The 20,036-nt window shown below is 47.3% G+C and overlaps 2 protein-coding genes across 8 annotated transcripts; one reads left to right on the top strand and one right to left on the bottom strand.

Moving 5' to 3' along the window:
- The first annotated feature begins 2,628 nt into the window (after nucleotides 1-2,628).
- On the top strand, nucleotides 2,629-18,028 carry CDK2AP1 (cyclin dependent kinase 2 associated protein 1). 4 transcript variants are annotated; one of them, XM_042865742.1, is made up of 4 exons: nucleotides 2,629-2,702; nucleotides 13,392-13,498; nucleotides 14,320-14,446; nucleotides 17,186-18,028. In XM_042865742.1, exons 2-4 carry the CDS (start codon nucleotides 13,421-13,423, stop codon nucleotides 17,251-17,253), a joined length of 273 nt encoding a protein of 90 aa, XP_042721676.1. In that variant the 5' UTR covers nucleotides 2,629-2,702; nucleotides 13,392-13,420; the 3' UTR covers nucleotides 17,254-18,028. The 4 variants fall into 4 exon arrangements, with proteins under 4 accessions (XP_042721676.1, XP_042721673.1, XP_042721675.1 ...); XM_042865739.1 differs by lacking the exon at nucleotides 2,629-2,702 and adding an exon at nucleotides 3,698-3,991; XM_042865741.1 differs by lacking the exon at nucleotides 2,629-2,702 and adding an exon at nucleotides 5,183-5,278.
- On the bottom strand, nucleotides 17,970-19,969 carry MTRFR (mitochondrial translation release factor in rescue). 4 transcript variants are annotated; one of them, XM_042865747.1, is made up of 3 exons: nucleotides 19,886-19,969; nucleotides 19,406-19,682; nucleotides 17,970-19,162 (listed from the first exon to the last, which is right to left on the bottom strand). In XM_042865747.1, exons 2-3 carry the CDS (start codon nucleotides 19,664-19,666, stop codon nucleotides 18,950-18,952), a joined length of 474 nt encoding a protein of 157 aa, XP_042721681.1. In that variant the 5' UTR covers nucleotides 19,667-19,682; nucleotides 19,886-19,969; the 3' UTR covers nucleotides 17,970-18,949. The 4 variants fall into 4 exon arrangements, with proteins under 4 accessions (XP_042721681.1, XP_042721679.1, XP_042721680.1 ...); XM_042865745.1 differs by having other exon boundaries at nucleotides 19,406-19,802; nucleotides 19,886-19,961; XM_042865746.1 differs by lacking the exon at nucleotides 19,886-19,969 and having other exon boundaries at nucleotides 17,970-18,301; nucleotides 18,927-19,162; nucleotides 19,406-19,879.
- Between the last annotated feature and the right edge of the window lie 67 nt (nucleotides 19,970-20,036).

The following is a 20,036-nucleotide window of genomic DNA, read 5'->3' as shown; positions in this document are numbered from 1 at the left end:
TCAAAAGCTATGTTTTCAACCTGGGCAGGTCAGAGGCTTTTCGCTTTGTTTTGAATTTTCAACAGAGTTTAGCACAAAAGAGCAATTTGGAGATTTGCAGATTGAATTAGAGCTCAGAAGCCTATGAAATCAATGCACAAATGTAATATTTGCCAAAGACATGCTGGGGGAAAAAAAACAACAACAGGATCTCTCTTGTGCCATCTTTTATTCTTCTCATTGTTATCTTAATCCAAGAAGAAACAATACTAGCTTGCAACCCATTTGCAGGTCTCTGACTGTGCTGCAGGTGCTGATGACTATTCAGCTTTATTTCCAGATGCAAGGGGACAAACGAGTTTGTCCCAAAGCAGAGGCCAAGGCTCTGCCTCAGAGGCGCCCTGACAATCTGCCCTGCCTTCCCACATCACACTTTGCATGCACATTCCCTACACCCTCCTTGCCAGAGCATCCAACCCCGCAGAGCTTCAGGAAGGGAAAACCTCCTTGATCTCGGGCAGAATTTGGCTTAGCAGGAGCTGGAAGGCTCACTGCGGAAACCCTGTCTGCTGAGTGCTCCCAGTGGCTTGGGAGGAGCAGAGGTAAGAAAGTCAAACCAGGAGAGGGAACAGAGAGAATACAAAGAGAAAAAGGAGGAGGAGGCAAGGTGAAAGCTGCAGATCTTAACACTGTGAATGAGGTAGCTGTACCTGTAAAAAATAAGAGCTTTTGTGGCAGTGAGCACAACTTGCAGATGATTTCAGAGACAGGCACCTCTTTCTGTCCATCTTCCTTTGCTGAAAAACATAGCAGCATTTATTTTTAAATTACCTCTCAGTGTGGAGAAGGCTTGAAAATGTCACGTGTGATAAAATGGCTCTGCTGTATTTCTCTCTTTGTGACTTGGCCACTTGGTGATTAAGAGCTGCTTTTACTGTCAGTAAATGAGGCTGTGCCATCAGTCTGCTGAACACAGGCCTGTAGCTTGCTGTAAGCAGCTTGGTGCATGCACACTGCTGGAACTGTAGCTGTTACACTCAATGCAGGGCATGCATGTGCAGAACACGGCTCTCATCAGTGCAAGCAATACTGGGATGCAAAGGAAGTTTAAAGCTGCTAGCAGCCCCCATAAGGCAGCTCGAATCTGTGGTCATCTTGCTAAACTGCCAGCCTGGGGCACAAGCACAGTGGTGGTTTTATTCTTGTGGCCACAGCTAGTTCAAAATAACTTCAGTAAACCCACAGACCACATGGCAGATAGGAAAAATTCATTTGTACTTTCTGTGCAAGCCAATGTCAGCAGTATCTGCAGGAATCGAAAGGCAGCTAGCAAAGTCAGTTGGAGCTTGCATGGCTTCAGAGGTCAAGCAGTAAGGTTGTCATTTACCAGGGTCTTCTGTCTCATGTGTTTCAGGATGATATTAGGAAAAAATTATTCTCAGAAGGAGTGGTAATGCATTGACACAGGCTGCCCAGGGATGTGGTGGGGTCACCTCCCCAGGAGGTGTTCAGGACTCATGGGGATGTGGCACTGAGGGGCGGTGTGCTGGATCACTTGATGACCTTAGTGGCCTTTTCCAACCTTAATGATTCTATGATGCTGCCACTACTGCCTGTGCCCAAAGAATGGCACAGCAGGCACAAAATACAGAGACTGCAGTACTGCAGTATTGCTGGATTCTCAAAGGACAAATAATCTGGCCCTAAAAGCCATGACCATCTCAAGTCACGTTACAGTTTGCTCCAAAGCTACCAGTATCCTATGCAGAAGGAAGGATAATTTTACAGGATTGTTTCCTTATTCTACCTCAGCCCTGTCCCGGCATATCATATAATTTTAAACCATCATTACAAAAACAAGCAAAACACAGGGGAACTTGTTCTTCACGGTGATGCAAAGCCGTGAAAAACACTGTGAGCTCAGAACACTCCCATTCGCACTCACTTGGTGTGACTGTAAACAACTGCACAGCAATGGAAAATCCCAGTGCGGCATTCTCACCTCTCCTGCAGGACTTCACTGCTCTTCCAGCAGAAAGGCAGAGAGTTATAAACCTGGCAATGAAATTTGAGGGATGTGGAATTCCAAACGACGCCGCACTGGGTTTGTGGGTTTACCTACACAATCTTTCAGGACTCTAATGAGAATTACACAGTTAAAGCCTTATGCATCCGTGTGAAAATACTGTCACTGAGCACGTAATTGTGTGCCTGAGGCTCTCAGGTCCCTTCACTAAGAGAAAAACACGGATCTGTTGTTGTAAAAGCCGCCTGTGCCATTCTGGGTTCCACCACAATAGCTGCAGTCATGCATTTGGACTGAAGATAAAATACAACACCGTGACAAATTTGTGTACTTCATACAGCACCAGCCCTAATTTTCAGATGCCGCTTTCATGCAGCGTGCAGTTGTGAGGAAGAGCTCAGCAGCTGGCTCGCCTCTGCTCTGCCTTCATTCCCTGTGCTGAGAACTCCCCCAGTGCCCCCTGCCCACCCCCTGCAGTGGATGCTCACTGCCTCCCTTCGCACAGCACTCCACCACCGGAGATGCTACAGGCCCCAGTCTGCGTCACCTCAAAGGAATTCACCCCTGACTTCCAAGGAGCAGAGTTGGGCTCCCTGCCCTCGCCGTCACTGGCATTAAAAGCAGCAGATAGCGTTGGGCAGACATTGCCTTGTGCAATAAAACTGCTGCCTCCCTCACCGGTCTCAGAACGCTCCTGGTAAGGCAGATGAGGGCTCTCGGTGGGGCTCTCCATGGGGTCCCTCCGTGGGGACTTTCTTTGGTGTCATTCCATGGGGGCACTCTGTGGGGTCTCTCAGTGAGGCTCTCCATAAGGCTCGCCGTGGGGTCATTCCATGGGGTCACTCCATGGAGCTCTCGTCGGGATCCCTCTGTGAGTCCCTCCATGGGATGTCCTTTGGGGATCTCTGTGAGGGTCTCAGCTGAAGCTGTGTGCCTTGGGAGAGGCTATCCATATCCTGAGCAGCTGTGTTGGTCTAAATTAATCAATTGAAGGACGATAGGGGATGGAGGAGATGAATTCTGAGTGGCAGATGCAGGGTAAAAAGCTTTATTACCCAAAACATTTGGGGAGGGGGGATAGATATTTGTTGGGGAAGCTGTACAGCTGCTTGCAAACAGAAAATGAGCCAGTGATCAGCAGGATCCGTATTTATTTGTTAATCCCTCAGCAGCTGCAATGCACGTTAACCTCCACCCTTCAGGCGGGCAGAGAGAGCGATTCAAAAGGCAAAAAAAAAAAAAAAAAAAATCAACCAAAAAAAACACATAACGGGAAGGCGGATGGAAAAGCTGATTTTTTTTTTCCTTGGAGGCACCGGAGGCGGTGTCGGGGTGCGTGTGTGTGTGGGGGGCTATCGTGAAATTATCAACAGGTATTTTCCACAGTAAACGGCGGGGCCGCCGCGAGGTTCGCCTCAGCCTTTCTCCTCAGGCGTTCCCTCAGGAGGGGCTCCCGCCCGCCGCCCCCCTTCCCGCCGCCGCCGCCCAGGCGCAGGCAGGGGCCGATTCGGAGCAGAAGTTGCGCCCAAACTTCGCGAAGTTGAGCGAAACGCTCCCCCCGCCGCCGCCCAGCTCCCCCCGCCCCTCCCCGCCCGCTCCTCCGGCGGCGACGGCCCTGAGGGGCGCTCCATTGTCTGCCGAGGGGATGGCGGCCGTGCCCCCCTCCGCCGCGCCCCCTCCGCGCCCCCTCCGCGCCGAGGTGCGCGGGGCGCCGGGCGGGCGGCCGCCTCCTCTCCGCCAAAGTTTCGGGATCGGCGTCTCCTCGTGATGTATGGATGATATATTGCATTGTGGGTGTCAATATAACTGACGGCCATATTTGCCGGTGCCGCTCCTGCTGTAAACAACCCAAAGTGTCTGGGAGACGCGGAGACGCTTCGTTGAATTCCATCAGGACGCCTCTCGTCCTCCCGCTGGCCATGTCGCTGGGAATGTCGTACAAACCCAACTTGAACGCCCACATCCCCGGGACTCCCCTCGCCCCGGGTAAGTGCGCGGCGGGAACTGGGCACAAGTTTGGGAGGCGGGCGGCGGGGCCGCGCGGCACCTGGGGCAGCGCCGGGCTGCGCTCCTGCCCGCTGCGCGATGGCGGGGCAGCGCCTCCGAGCCGCCATTACCGCCGTCCGCCCGCCCCGCGCCGCCCCTCGGCGGGGACTCGGCGCCCCGCGGGCCGACCCCGCGTCGCCGCCGGGGCTCCGTCCGCCGGCTTTCCTCCATGCCCGGCTCCCCGGGGCGGCTGATTGATCTGGATCAGGAATATTCCGCCGGCGCCTCAGCGAGGACCGCTGCTGGCGGGACGCCGCAAGTGCCGCTCGCAGCGCCTCGCGGCCGCCGGGCGCTCTCCTCATCCGCGGCCGCCCGGGACCACCGCGACCTCCGCCCGCAGCGCCGGGCTCCGTCCCACCGCCCCGCGGCGGCCCTCGGGCCCTCCTCACTCAGCCCCGTTCTGGAGGAGGCATAGAAACCGCTCTTTATCCCTCCGAAACAACCTTTTTTTTTTTTTTTTTTAAAAAAAAAAATCATTATTATTATTCTTCCTTTCCCCCCTCCCCCCCAACCCCATTCCTCCGCAGTGGATCTCTACGGGAGCTTTTCCAACTTTCCTCTCTGAAAAGTTTCTCCGATGAGATAACTTTCTGGCTTTTTTTCACCCCCTCTTTCCCCCGCTGCTGCCCGGAGGTGCTGAGGGGCTCCGTCCGCAGCCCCAACAAAGCCGCTTCGCCGTGGGCTGTCGGAGGGGATCTGCGGCCGCAGCGAGCGGAACCAAAATGGAGAAGTTGGTTCTGACGGACTCTTCCCCTGCTGCAGGGCTGGCACCGCACCGACCGCGGGCTGATGTTTAAATCTATTTTATTTTCGAGAAGTTTTGGCCGCTTGGGTTTGAAAGGAGGGAGACCTGCCCCGGTGGTTTTACAGCGTTGTTCTTTCGGGATATCGGTGTGGGATTGAAGGATGCGCTCCGTCCCGGCTGCCCCGAGAGCCGCAGTCCGGCCCTGCAGCCGCCAGCGGGTGACAACCGCCGTCCGCTCAGTGCGAGTCCTGCGCTGAGCACAGCGCGGTGCGGAGCGCCCGTATCGCCCCGCGGGCACGGGATGTGCTGAGGATCTTTGACAAAAAGCAGAAGTGTCACCGGAGCGGGGAGGGGGAGGGGGCAAAAAAAAAAAAAGAGAGAAACAAAGCAAAGCCCGGCGAGGGAAACCATTCCGCTGCCGGCTCCCACGAGAACCTGTGCCTTGCTCTCCGCAACAGCCATAAAATTGCAGGGGAACAAAGGTGGTGTTCTGCGCCGGTGGGGGGCTGTGTGAGTGTCACTGCGGGGGGACCCGGCCCCATGCCCGGCACTGGGGCTGAGTGGGGAAGTTTGTGCTGCCGGTGCTCTGCCCGTGTGCTTTCTGCTGCTCGTGCTGCGATTCAGATTTCGATTTTTTCATGCATTTTATCTTTTCTACCTCCTCCTCCTTTTTTTTTCCCCCCCTACCCCGTAGCTGCAAGTTTACTGTCATGCTGGAACTATTCTTCTCTAAGTTGTCCTCTCTCCCGAGTTGGGATCGCCCCCGACACCCCCGGAATCTTTGCAATGAAAGAATGTCCTCCTCTGAATCCAAAATGGGCTCTCTCCTCCCTCCCTGCCTTCTGCCATTATCCTCACGCACCAGCTCTTCCTCTCGCTCGTGGTATTGCCAGCACCGTGGCCTAAGGCCAAGGGAGTTAGACAAAGCAGTCCTTGCAGTCACACATATTGCGTTCGGAGTGATAGGACTGCAGATGGCCCCCTCCTTTCTGGATCTTAATTCCAAGTAGAAGGAGATTGCTTCTCTATTGTGCTGACAACGAATGCCCCCATCCAGGAGGAGAAACCCGAGGTTTGCTTCCGAACCTGGGGTGAAGGAACCCCCCTCCCCCGTCCTGCAGAGGAGAGGAAAACAGGAAATCTGTCCCTTTTGGCCTGAGATCAGCCCTGCAGAAGCTTCTCCGTGTGAATGCTAAGCGTTGTGGTCTCAGCCGACTGAGGGCTCTGGCCAGCAGTGGATCTCGCAGGGATTTTCCTCTGGGAGGTGACGCTGCTGCCCTGCAGTGCAGGGTTTTGGTGCAGGGCTGTTGGAACTGCGTCAGCTCAGCTCCTGGAGCTGCGTCCTTGCTGCAGAGAGAAGTCCTCCCAAGTTTGGGCTGAGAGTGACCACTGCAAAATCAGATTTGTTCCATGCTCAGTGAGTGGCCCGGCTGGATGGGTCGCTGTGCTGTGTTGTACAGAAGCATGTTTGGGATGCGCAAACCTGGGCTGAGCCCTGAGAGAGGGGCTGGCTTGGGATGGGGCAATGTGGGGAGAAAGTCTCTGTGAGGCTGTGGCAGGTCTGGGGATGGCTGTGGGCATGGAAAATGGGGCTGCTCACTCGTTACGTTGAACCAGACTTTGGGAAGGGTGTTGTGTTGTCAGAGCAGAATCTGGTACCTGTTCCTCCTGCCCAGGTCTTGCAGCATTTTGCCTGAATTATCCATCCCCTTTGTGGATCCCACACACTCTGCAGGGTGGAGCCCCTTTTAATCCACACAAATGCATTCTCTGCACAGAAGGTAAACAGGAGCTCTGTTAGCGATCTGGGATGCTGTGGCTGTACCTTCACACCATCACCTGAGCCTAGCACGTCCCCAGGCACCTCTGTTACCTGTTTTAACATAACGTTTTTATTTATTTTCTTGCATATTGTACTGAATATTGCAAAGTAGTACTGCTTCCTCCTCACCTGCCTTGTATCTCATATTGTTTAATTCTGTTCCTCTGTAAGAGGATCAACCATTGCACTGAGGTAAAGTCGAGCATCTCTACCAACTTCAGTTGAAGCAGAGGGATCTGCACCAGCTGTGACCAGGTCTGTAGTTTGTCTTTTGACTGACATTCATCGGTCGGATGGGTGCGTTCAAAGAGTTGCAGTCAATGGCTCAATGTCCAGTTGTGTTCAGTGAGTTGATGTTCAGTTGCAGTCACCATCTGGATGACCAGGTAGAGATCAGGGACAAGCGGTGCTCCTCAGGGCTCTGCAGTGGGACTGGTGTTGATTTAACAGATTTAACATCCCTGGTGAGTTTGCCAGTGACCCACAACTGCGTGATGTGGTCAGGATGCTGGAGGTGCTTTAGGCTGGGCTGGGTGGGGCTGTGGGCAGCCTGGTCTGGTGGGAGGTAAAGGTCTGATGGTGTGTGACTAGGTGAGCTTTACAGCCCCTTTAAACCAAACCATTCCGTGATTCTGTGTTTGTATGGTTTTCTCTGGTCCAGGGCGTTTCCTGGCTCTGTTGTGGATATCTACCAGTTTTGTTCAGGCACGTGTTCGAGAGCAGTAGTTTAAAGGTCCAGAAACCAGCAGAAAGAGCTTGGATTTTCCTTTGTAATTTCAACTAGAAATGTTACCATGTTTCAAGACAAACCCTGTTCCTGTAATAAAGCTTGAAAACTTTTGTGTTTAGGAGCTGGAGAAGCAAGATGCAGCAGACTTTGGCAAGAGAAAGGACAGTGCCTCAGCTCCCGGTTAGCAAATGGTGCTGCCATGCTGAGGACCAGCGGGGCTGTCAGAAGCTTTGTGGAAAAAAAAAAAGAAAAGAAAGAAAAGAAAAAAAAAGCAAATTCTCAGAGAGAGGTGAATGAAGAGGTGAATGAGGAAGATTCTTCCCTCACTGGGGCTGGGCTGCAGCTTGCAACTGGGGAGACCGATATTGTTCAGTCCTGAGATGTGATGCCCAACATGTTAGCTTATTTCTTATTGAGACTGCAGTGCAAACTTGCATGAGCAAATGGCTTGCTTGTTGCCCTGTACAGACAGCTTGGGTTTCACGGTGTCTGTAGTGAGGGGCTGCTTTTTTTGGAATGAGGGTACTGGAAAGAATACGATTACAAATAATGTGGAGAGCAAAGTGTTCATGTCTTAGCAGAGGGGATATTTTTTAGGAAATGTAGATGATGCTCCACTCCCAAACCCTCATGTTACAAACTAAAAATGTCAGGTTCCCAGGTCACTTGAAATCCACATGAAGCCATGAACAGAAAAGAAACTCGCTAAACATGTTTCAGAATGAACAATTTTTCAGTGGACTTGTTTGGACATTTAGGAAAATGGTGTTTTTGGCTTTGTCTACCAGAGCTCTTAGGTTCAAAGCAGTGACTGGCATGGTTTTCACAACCAGCACATCTCTGCGTCATCCCCACCCACCAGTCAGTTGAGTTGCGGGGTGGTTTTGGTTTGTGCTTCATTCCTCTTGCGTAAAAGTAAACCAGAAGCTGTGCTCCAGTTATGCAATTGGTGCTCCATCCTTTAGGGGAACATAGAGGTCCAAACCAAGGCTGGACAGCTTTGAGCCATATTTGTGATGCAGACACCCAGTCTGGGGGATCAGACTAAATTCCAAACTTAAATCCTGCCCCTCGCCCCAGCTACATGTGGTATACACGTACCAAAGGCTTTGATCTTCCGATCCATTCTCACTGTGCCAAATAATTTGCTAATGTAGAAATGCCCTGTCTTCAGCTAGAATAGAAGAGCAGTGGGGAGGCAGAGGGACTGTCTTCTGTTTGTCTGATTTAGAAAGAAAAAAAAGAAAAAGAAAGAAGAAAGGGAGGAGTTGGAAAGAGAAGAAATAAAACATGACCGTTATCCACATGGGAAGATTAAGTGGAACGAGAGTACTAGAGGAAAGGCCCTGAGTGTGATGGATCAAAAGAGCAAGGCCTCTGGCTGTTACGAAAAAGAATGTCCTATTTCTTGAGAACATATTTATATGTGTGTGTGCTGAATTTTTTTTGCTTTCAAGTGAAATAGTTTTATTCAAAGAAAGGTCTGTTTCTGCCACACAGGCTGTTTAAGGTGGGAAATAGCGGGTGAAAATAAAACTTTCACAGCCAGTCCTATAAGGAATGTTTTGTGCAGATGAGAACTAGGTCCATTATTTTAAAATTAAAAAAAATAAATTCTTTGGAGGTTGGGGGAAACGGGGGCTGACAGCATTTTTGCTGTGGGTTGGCATCTTCGTTGTGCTCCATGTGTTGCTTGGCTGTGCAGTGGGTCCGCTTGTATAGACGTGCGTGTGGTGTCCCATGGATGGCAGGCAGCTCTCGTTGAGCTTAAGCCAAGTTGTGCAGAGGGCTAAGGAATCAAATAATCCCATAGTCAGCCAGAACTCTGCAGCTGCGGTTCAGGCTGTGTGCAAATACTGCAGAGATGGCTGTGGTAGGTGAGGATGTTGCCTCCCATCCTGTGCTGGAGGATCCTTGCCTTGCAATGTACGTTGTCTGCGCAGCTCAGAACATTTCTCACGTGTTTTAATGCAAACTGGGCCACTTCAGGGCAGAGAAGTTGCATCCTCTCAGTTAAAATATTCCATCCTGGATAGCTCAGACCGCATACCTGCAGGAATCTCTTACATTCTTGAGTACAAAGAGTTTGTAAAATGGCAGGAGCTTATACATGCCATTTTATAGGACCCTGCAAAGCGCAGTTACAGAGAAACACATATCCAGTAGGGTTAGCTCTTAAGTCAGTTCTACATGAGTAACTGGGCGAGGTGAGTAACTGTTTCTGATTTTGCTTTGCTGTGTCTGTGAGGGTGAAGCAGAGTGCTGTGGCCACCACAGAGGTATCCCTGTGGACATCTGGGAGCGGATCAGGTGGGTCAGTGGATCAGTGGATCAGGCACACACGTTCCTGCCCCCGCTGCTTCCTTGTGGGGTGCACAGTAAGCTGCTTTTCCAGTTAGCTTTCCAGCAAGCAACAGCAGTAGGGGTAAGATCTGAGACTGGCATTGCTGCTCAGGCTTGGAAACAGTAGAGAAGAAACTGGATGGATCTCTGCAAACCTGTTGGAAATTGATGGGGAGATTCCTGGTCTGAGGGAGTCCAGGGAAACAAAGGTTGATTCTCGATCCTTTGTCTTGCAGGATGTTACTGGAAGGGAGAGATTTTGACAAAAAAAAGAGAAACAAACAAAAAAAACCCCTCATTTCTATTTGCTGTATTGTTACACCTGATCCTAATTAATGACGAATTATGTTGATTAGCAAGAAACTCACTATATTTTTGTGGGGAAAAAAAAAGCCTCTGTCAGTCTTCTGTGTGAACACAGAAATAAAAGACATTGTTGGCACAAGAATAAATGAGTATATAAAAGGTTTTGTGTACATTTAATTAGGAAAGTGGAGGCAGGAAAGTGTGTACATTAATTTAGGTTTAACGCAGCAGCAAGCACTAAGACAATCTGGGAGGTGATGCAGAGTGTCACTCGAATTCAGTACAAGCACACTCCCTTTTCTGTCAGTTCCTAACTGTCTTGTCTCCATTGTTACTTTAACATGACAGAGCAAGCCTCAATTTAGATCCCCCCTCCTTTTTTTTCTCTCTCCAGTGAATACCTAATCATCAAACAGATTTTTGACTGGGTCTTGGCTCTGAGACTCGTTGGCCTAATTTTTCCTCCTAACTGTAACAGCAATAGCTGGTGATTTTTTAATTGTTATTATTTTTTTTAATCTGCAGCGTACAGAATGTTCAGGCATGCAGATGTATTTCGGGTTAATTGACTAATAGTCATCTGAGACCCAGGGCTTCTCTTTGAGATTAACATACAAAGTGATAGGTCAGAAAGCCTAAGGTCCATTACCCCGTGAGATAATAATATCCCTGCAATTAATTTCATTTTCATGATTGCATCATCTTAAAATGAGGTGAAATCCAGGATTTTTCATCTTCCTTTCCTCCAGCAGAGTTTGGCTGGCACAACTTCTGGCTTGGGCGTGTGGAGCCGGTGCCACGGCCAAGCCAAATCCTTCCTTTGTTCTCAGGGCCTGCTGCTGCTGATAAAGTGGTCGGCGCATGGCATTATGTCTTATTACATTTTTGATGCAGACTGCAAAGAAACGGGTAAACTCACCATGGTTACCACGATCTGTCACTTGGCAGGGCACGCCGTACTCAGCAATGGCCTCTAGTGTCTGCTGCACAGCTCTGCATAGCGTGGGTACAGCAGACAATAAGCACCCAGCTGTGGAGCAGCACCAGGTAGGGCCCTGGCTGCTGGCTGCAGGCAGGAGCGACGTCCCAGCTCTGTCCCAGCTCTGTCCCAGCTCTGGCAGTGGGTTCTCCCTCATCGCTGCCTGTTGAAAGTTCTTTGCTTGTGAAACTCCTGTGCTGAGTCCTGCTGCTGTCCACTGCGGTCCCTTATGTGTGCAAAGTATGGTTCGGCCCAGCTTCGCTGTTTTATCTTGCCACATCATGTTTCTAGTGGAGCTTTCTCTTATGTAGCCATGCCCTGCTGTGTTATTTCATCCAAATGAAGCACACATCGTTTAAATTTGCATAACCTCAAATGATCTCCAATTATCTGTACTATTTTATCATTAGCCAATGATATGCTGGTGAAAACGGTCCTGTTTGCGTGGTCTGCAGCTGTGGGGTAAGTGTTGGTGAGGTCTGTTGAGTGGCCAAAGCAGGATTCCTGAGCCTGGCCATCCAGGTCCTTGCTCAGAGCCAGGTTGGAGCTTCCAGGCCCCGTATGTGTGGTGCTTGCAGTAGCAGCCTGGGAACAAGTCTTTACAGGATGCATCTTTTGTTTTATTCTATGGGAGCAGAAATCGCTAGAGTCTGTCTTTGCTTAATTGAGGTAATTAAATCTTTCTACCTTGCAGCACAAAGGGTTCATTAGTGTTTTGAAGCATTTTGAAATCACTGGAGGAAAGATGCTGTTTGCTGTTGTGTCATGTTTGATAAGTGTTGAAATTTCAAGTCATCTGGACTTGGAATATTGGCTGAGCTGTAGGTACAGAAACCTTGCCATTGAGCATGCACAGAGGGAAGGGCTGACTGGGAGCACAGTTGACTACTGTGGTGTTCCTCCCCAGTGCAGGACCCGTGCTCTGTAGGTGTGTTTTAATTTTTTTTTGCTGTTTGTTTTTACTGTGCTTCAGAAGGATGCGACTGTTAACTCCTCATGAAACCTTAGCAGTAGACACATGCAATATAGTGCCATAAAACTTAGCGGCTTGGTTTGAAACAAAGATAAACCTTCCTTTTTTCAAATGGACCTCGTGTTACCTTCATTAGGATTTCACATCCAGTTAACTGGGCAGGATGCAGAACACACTCTCTTCCTAGAACAAAGACACCACCACAGTGATGACTTGTGATACATTCTGAAATGGAAAGATTTCCCAGCCGAGGTAGAGTCTGTTCCACTGTGTTCAGCAGAGCTTTTCACAATGTAACTACTGGCTTTCTGTTTCTTAGTGAAGAGAAACAGGGAATGAAATCTCTTGCAACTTCTAAACAAAGCTAGTGGTTTACATGGTTCTGAGCAGCAGTGACTTGACAATGGTATAATTCAGGTTCATGTGGAAGGTGGTGAATAAGATCCCTTCCTCTAATGAAGGGCAGTTGGGAATTTTTAGCAAGGAATTCTGCAAAGGGAAGATTTGCAGGCAGCAGGAGGTCTGAGTCTGTGCCTGCAGGCAAGGAGAGCAGCACCAGTGGGGGTGTGGGGGCTTTTAACTGCAGGAGTGAAAGAGCAGCTAAGTCGAACACTGCCTCAGCCCTGAGTGTGCAATTCATCACCAGCCTGTTAAAGCTGTTGTAAAACAGGGAGTAGGATTAAGCCCTCCAAAAGAAATCTTATTTCTCAGTAACAAATGCTTACCATAGTGAAGTAGTGAAGTGTCTTGCTTCCCTGTTTCTGAAGTAGTTAATCAGTGATTGCATTGGTAGAGTCTTTGAGCTGACCCATAATCCAAAGAGATGGTTTTTTGCCTTTGATTTACTTACGTAGCACAGTTTGACAGGCAAAAGATGTTTGATATCTCACAAAGGAATAATGCTTAGCAGTCTTCACCTCAATGTCATACAATGAGCAGCAGATCTGATAGACCTCAACTGACTGTTCTCTATGAATAGTTTTGGCATCAGCTGAAAATAGTACTGAGGATAACTTGCATTGACCATGTGATGACACTTTGAGTTGCAAAATTGCTTTCAGATAACTTGCACTGAAAAAGTAAAAATAGCGCAGGGCGTTAGACTCATCTACGTGGAATGTATATATGCAAAAATAGGGCTCCTTAAGATTTAGTTTGTCTAGGCAGAACAACTTGTCATGTTACACTGCTTCACTTTTAGACAAACAATTTGCACTGATAAGGTTGCAGGCTGTGCTATTTTGAAGTGTGCAGCAAACATTGGGGAAGCAGTAATTTGTCTGTTAGTAGGAAGTAGTGTGGCTCTGGCATTGGCTGGCTTAGAGTAAGGTGAGAATTCACAGCTTAAGAAAAGAGGAAAGCCACCTGAAATGTGTTCCCATGTAACCGACTCATCCATCTGGAGATAATAACAAGCATTTTCTCTTTTTTCTCTGCTGCAGCTGGGAGCGTTCACTCTCCCTCCACAAGTATGGCAACGTCTGCGCAATACAGGCAGCTGATAAATGACTACGGGCCCCCATCGCTAGGGTACACACAAGGGATACAGGTATGGCTCTGCTGCTTGTTTTTTCTTTCACCAGATCACTGACCCTGTGACTGCACAGTATCGTGGATAGTGGCCTGTAATCTGAGGTGTTCCCCCCTCTCACTAAGGTCTGAAATCAAACCCAAATGGCAAACTGATTCATCACACATATCTTGGGATCGAATTAGACTAAGCAGAGTGCTGAGTGAGATTAGTTACTAATTAACTGTTAGTCCCTTTCCTTCTGAGTCAGTGAACCATGTCTTGAGTTATGTTCTGGTAGCAAGGGCTGTTACATGCTTTTTAATCGTTAGAAAAGTAATAGTCCTACACCTTTAACTGTTTGCCTTGGACAAACTGCTGATTTAAGATTGACAGTCTCATGAAGCGTGTTACAGACATACCTATGGGCTGGTGAACTTTCTGTGACATCTGTTTACCACTTAATAGGATTTCCCTACTGTACGGGCAGTTTTGTTTTACCTGCTCTTCATTCTCTCTAATACAAAATATACATCTGAACACTGATAAAGACAGCAAGAGGGTTCAACAAGTAGTTCTCAGTTTGCTGTTTTTGTAGGACTGTTCTAACTTCTGCTTCATCTCAGGCTCCAATCGTGCAGCTGCATCCTATGTGACTCCACTTTTTGAAGGGCACGTAGCATTGTGTCCAGCTATAGCAGCAAAGGCAAAAAGAAAATCATGTTTATGTAGCAAACCTGACAACTTATTTTAAAAAAAAGTGGCTTCCTGGGGTATTCAGTGAATTTCCAGGTGCTGTTTGTTCCAATTGTTTTGGTTTTAGTAGCATGTAATTGAGATTAATCTACTTCCAATTACAGGGTACCAGCAGCAGTCAAGTACCGCAGAGCAAATATGCAGAACTTCTAGCTATCATTGAAGAATTAGGAAAAGAGATCAGACCCACATATGCTGGGAGTAAAAGTGCGATGGAGAGGCTAAAACGAGGTAATGTTTAAAACAGAAAAATATATATTTTAAGGTATCCCATATTCTTTGTGTACTGACTACTTGTAGGCAGCTTCATAACAATGGTCTCCCTTGAATGGAGACAGCTGTATTGAGCTTGTTGTTAAACTGAGTGTATTAATGAGCAACTAGAGCTCTGGTATGCTCTATTCTTGCTGTATTTAATAGTGGCCAAACGTGTTTCATGTGCACAGGGAGATTTTCAGTTAATAATTCAAACCTTGTTTTAGAAGCCTTAAGTTGTCAGCTGGACATGTTCTGCTAGGTTCTTGGTGACTTGCTTGTCCTTTAACTGTGTCTTCTCTCTAACATCCAAAATACACAACCAAACATTGTTTTCATCCTCTGATAAACGTCACTCACCTCCTTGACCCAAGAGCTCTTACTGAAAGGATTAAGGAAATACTACTTTGTGTTAAGTTGCACTGGGGCTGGTGGAGAGAACAGCTGGGGAAAAACAGAAAGGGTTTGTCAGTGAAGGCTGTTGAGAGTGAGATGTCAAACATACTCCTCCTCTGCATGGTATGGGGCCACTTAGACTCCATTACCTGTTTCAAGTGGATGTCATTAGGAGTCTGCTGCTAAGGGACATAGAAGCTTTTAGGTCTGGCTGATGAGGTCTCTTCAGCTTTGCTTAGTCAGCTAAAAGAGGTCACATAAATGCCCTTTCCTTTGCAGTGTAAAAGGAACCCCCACATGCCCTGCTGCTTACATCAGCTTGACATTGTCCTCTGCAAAGGACGTGCAAGGGGTATTTGTGAAGGAGCAGTGGGACATTCCATTGCTCCTAAAATGACCCTGAATGCCACCTACAATGGATGTGCTGGCATTTCTGTCCTTGGCCAATACACAGAGTTACCTTTTCCTCCCTTTCCTTAGTCCTTGTGCTGAGTTTGGCTCACTCACTTCAACCTGAACGGGAGCGTTACTGTAACAGACTAACATCTCACCACCTTGCAGATCCCCCTTACACTCACCCAAGACTACAAAGCTTTATTTAAGGCTCAACCATTATGGGAGAGTAATATATCTGCTGTGACGTGCAATAAAATGACTAGTAGCTGTTCTGGGAAAGGATGCAATAAAGTCTGCTGATGAGTGGTAAGTGGAATCTAGCCCAGCTAAAATCAATGTTGCTGGAGTCTCTCTTTATTGCATTGCCGGAGTCAGTATTAATAGATCATGAATGGCAATAGGCTAATGGGGACAACTTGAGAGAGAGCAGGAGAGATGCAGAACTGTTCAGAGAATATCAGTTGGGTGAGGAAACGTTGTTTTGTTACTTCTTGCACTGGGCATTGATTTGTTCGCTAATGTAGGCTTAAGATTCAGTGCTGCCACTGTGACTGGCTCACAAATGATGCAAAAAATCCACATTAAGTACTTTTTGCTGCCATCTTTTGGTCACAAAGGTACATCTCTTTGCATTTTAGGAGCTATATGGCTGAAGGAGCATGTGCAAGTGTGAGAGCAAAGTGAGTGAGGGTAACCACGTGACGGCAGCCTCCATGGCCACGAGGAGGTTACTGCTGAGTAAAGTCCCTGTCCCCTGCTCCATCTGCTCCTAGGGACAGAGGATACTGACCTCTAAAACTGGCTAAATTCCCAGCGTTCTACATAATTCAGGGTAGTTCTTCTGCATAAACTGGGCATCCTGCCATTAGATCCAGGTCTAGTATACTGCTTTGATAGGCGTTTCTGCCTCCCACAGCTGTAGGAGGATGCAGCTTTACTTGTCTGCCTTAATTTAACCCTGAGCAAAGCCATCCACCCATCATGTCCCCAGTCTCTACTTCTTGGATGTAGAGGCTGTTGCTGTGATCTGGGCTAGCAGCCTTCTAGAGACAGAATCCATTACATCTAACAAGAGATTAAATCTCTTCTATTGCCTTATTGTCATTTCTTCACCTTGTTAAGGAGCATGACCGAGCAGAGAAATCACCTCCCATCTTTTCCTGATAGTAAAATATAACCTTGTTAGTTGTAGAAAAATCTGTCTCCCCTCATAAAAATCTAACTTGAGCTCTGTTCTTTCAGCAGCTCTGTGAACATGAAGTTCCAGCATTAAGACTTGAGGTCCATGCTGCTAGAACTCAAGGCAGAAGGACTCTGTGGAAAATTCCACATAATGCCTATCAGAGTAGATATGGCAGCATGTAAAGCAGTGATGATTTATACTGGGAGCTGAGCCAGTTAGGAGGTACCTTTATGCACATGGCATTACAAGATTTCTCTTACACAACTTGTGCTTAGGCAGTACTATGAAAGCTTGGATTTTGATGCATCCTCTTGTAGAAGAATTGTTCCAAGGCATTAATTAAGGCTCTTAGGCCTTGCTAAAATGACTTCCTAAATAAGTTCAGATGTTTTTCACCCCACAGTACCAACATAACTGACAGGTTGATTTTTTTTTCTTTCTAATTAAGCTTCTCATTTTAATGAGATACTGCACATTACAATGTACTTCTCACTGCAGCCCTGCAAAGCTCATAATGCTCTGATTCCTTGTTTGGTCCATTTTCAATCCCTAACACCAGTTTGGGAAAGCAAACTTCTTCAGCAGTGGCTGATGTTAGGGCAGGGAGGGCTCTCTCCATTTTCTGTGTTACGCTGTGGTAGCCTTGGAGACTCGGCAGAAACACATAAACCTTTCTGTGAACTGTCACTGCAAATGTCACCTGAATGAGATAATTTAAAATATGCTCAATTCTTTTTCAGGCATTATTCATGCTAGAGGATTAGTTCGGGAATGCTTGGCTGAGACTGAACGAAATGCAAGATCCTAGCCCATGAATGCAGCTACAAGATCTTCCATCTCTTAATGAAGAAAAAGTAATGCCTACTCATTCTGACTCTTGAAACATTCAGACAAATTCCTTTATTTTGAAGGTTTTACCTTTCTTTTTGCCTTTAAAAATGTATAGTGAAGAATGACAAAACAAGGATTTTTCAACTTGCTGAGGGTTGGCATTTTGTAAAGACACTAAAACTCCCTAAGGCGTTTCTAAACCATGAAAACTGAACTGCATGCAGAGGAATGCTCTCTCCTAGGCTATATTTCAGTTCACTTCCTATCCAGCCACAATCCCGTTGTTGGGTTTTTTTAAATCCTTTTTACTGTATCAACGTAACCCCAAACTGTCAGTCTTTCAAAGTTTGACATAAGCTGTAAGGACTTTTTTTTTATTAAATAAATGCAGAATAGCATGCTGTACTTAGTAGTCTGCTATGCCACAATTTGCCATACAGCATAGACCCTGCTTAAAAATAATAACCTTCTCCTCTTACTTTTCCTTTTTTGTTCATTTTGCATAAACACTTGCATGACTAATAGTGCTTTGAAGTCCTTTTAAAGTGCATGAATTATATGGAAAATAGGGAAGCCTATTAAATAATAACAAGGTTCTGGAAAGCTAATTTCTACATTAAGGCTGGAGATTTCAGTTTTAAGTTTGCAAAAAAAAAAAAAAAAAGAAAATTCTGGATAAATTACTAAAACTTATTTGCATCTTTTTATGTATTTATTACTTGATGTAATAAAGCTTATTTTCATTAACAGTTTGTATTAAAAGTATCTACAGTCACTTTGTTCAGATTCACACATCTGGTATGAAAAGCAGGAGGCTCACATTCAGGAAGAAGGGAACAGGCCTGCAAACTGTTGGTCTGTTTTCATTGAAGGTACAGTCCTGCTGCAGTCGACTTCTGTCAGAGGATGGTATTGTTGCTAGTAGTCTACCTTGCTTTCAAAATACACAGACAGCTTGGCTTCTTGAAGCTGTTTGCCTTTGTTATCGAAGGTCAGAACGCAGTTAGCAGCCTGTGAGGGTTCTGCTGAAAATTAGAGAAGTTCTAGTTAAGCAATTAGTAACTATTAGCAGTATTAAAATACTGATAAGCCCTCACTTGTAGGAATGCCTGCCTTCCCTCCTCAACAATGCTCATCATCACTGCAGGTAAAAGCTGTAAAGCTATGTTTAAAATTCCTTCAGAATTGAGAGAGCTGGAGCATTTATGCAGGAAGTTCAACTAACAGATCTGAAGGAGACAGTCAGTGACTGGTGGTGCTTTGTCTCAAGTCTGTGTACTCAATCAGAGTATCACAGAGTAGCTTTTTCAGGTCCCATCTAACCCTGGTCACTTTATGCAGGATTTATATCAGTGCAGGCATTGTCTAAGTAAGGATGGAATGTTAAAACCTGTAAGGAATGTTCTCCTTATGTACTGGAACGCCTATGAAATAGTACAAGGCAGAAACTCAGCAGAAAAAAGATTCTTAAATACAAGTAATGAGATGATGGCAAACAGAAGTAAGAACACACTGTGCTTTAACTCTTAAACTTTACTGTAAGAGCAGGTCAGGTCACTACTCAATACTTCTGTTGTGCTTATGGAGCTCATTGTTATACATCAGTCAGAAAACTATGCACAGCTATGACAAACTTCTCCCTTATCCTACCAGAGCCAGTCAGTATTTCATGTTTATTTCCTGTCCAATTGTAGCATCTCTTTAAAGTGCTTTTTCCTTTCTAGGTTTTCCTTTGCTCTTCTTTTTTTCTCCTGCTTCTTCTTCTCTGATGCCTTCTTCTCTTTATAAACATCACTTTCTTCACCCTTGTAGAAGAGGTCAACCTTTTCCTGCAGGATTTCTCTGGCTATCTTTCGGTTCTTCTCCACTGATCTTGTTTGATGGCACTGAAGAAATACAGGAGGACGTCCTTATCACAACGTTCAGCTGTTTATTTTTCTGTTTTCCTGCTAAACCTTTATATCCAGACAGCCCCAGGTTATTTGTCTGTTAACCAAAGCTGCCTCTTGCCGAGGTACTTCATGTACGCATAAACCTTTCTGCGACAACCATGCTGAGATTATGACCGACCATAAAAGCAAACCTGAACACCACGCAGCCCTCGCCGTAATGAAAGAAAACACAATTACCTTCACCACAATCCCTGACGGAACGTGCTTCAGGACAACACAATTGCTGGTCTTGTTAGTGGCCTGCCCTCCTGGGCCATCGCCCCTCACAAACTGCTCCTTCAGCTCCGCCTCGGTGAGCGGCACCAGCTGCAAGGAGCTCCTCTTCCCGGCTGCCCACGGCGAGGGCCCCCGGCTCAGGGACAGCCGCTGCGTCCTCCATAGGGCTGCGCTGCGTGCCGCCAGAACGAACGCGAAGGCGAACGAGTTCGGAACGCTCATACAGAAAGGAGCTTCTCTGCGATGGAAGTTAAAGCACAGCTGAGGAAACCAACGCGGAAGCTTGCATCTGCAAGTAAGCGTGTCTGCTTGGTGGCACTAGAAGGACGTTTTTTTTCTTCTGTCGCTGAGGCTGCAGCTGCAAGAGAACCAGAGGCGCTGTCCCGCATCGACCCGAGGGGAGGCGGCCAGCACAAACCCCCACACAGCCCCGGCGCTTACCTCAGGGCCCCGGGCCGAGCGCCATACTGCGCATGCGCGTTTCCCTGCGCACACGGCCCTACGCGCACTTTCCGTCACATCTGCACATGCGCGGCACTTGGAGGCGGGGATGCCACCCCGCTAATTGGCAATCACCACAACCAATCGCTGC

Source organism: Lagopus leucura, unplaced genomic scaffold, assembly GCF_019238085.1.
Source record: "Lagopus leucura isolate 7727_CA_CO unplaced genomic scaffold, USGS_WTPT01 Super-Scaffold_806, whole genome shotgun sequence".
Lineage (NCBI taxonomy): Eukaryota > Metazoa > Chordata > Aves > Galliformes > Phasianidae > Lagopus > Lagopus leucura.
This window is presented reverse-complemented; position numbering and strand designations above follow the sequence as displayed.

Excerpts from the sequence above, each read along its gene's own strand:
- CDK2AP1 (XM_042865739.1), top strand. The coding sequence starts at position 3,781 with ATGATATATTGCATTGTGGGTGTCAATATAACTGACGGCCATATTTGC. Across the intron at positions 3,992-13,391 it reads CGGGACTCCCCTCGCCCCGG|CTGGGAGCGTTCACTCTCCC; the intron begins GTAAGTGCGCGG and ends TCTCTGCTGCAG. Across the intron at positions 13,499-14,319 it reads GGTACACACAAGGGATACAG|GGTACCAGCAGCAGTCAAGT; the intron begins GTATGGCTCTGC and ends TTCCAATTACAG.
- MTRFR (XM_042865747.1), bottom strand. The coding sequence starts at position 19,666 with ATGAGCGTTCCGAACTCGTTCGCCTTCGCGTTCGTTCTGGCGGCACGC. Across the intron at positions 19,163-19,405 it reads CGTCAGGGATTGTGGTGAAG|TGCCATCAAACAAGATCAGT; the intron begins GTAATTGTGTTT and ends GTATTTCTTCAG.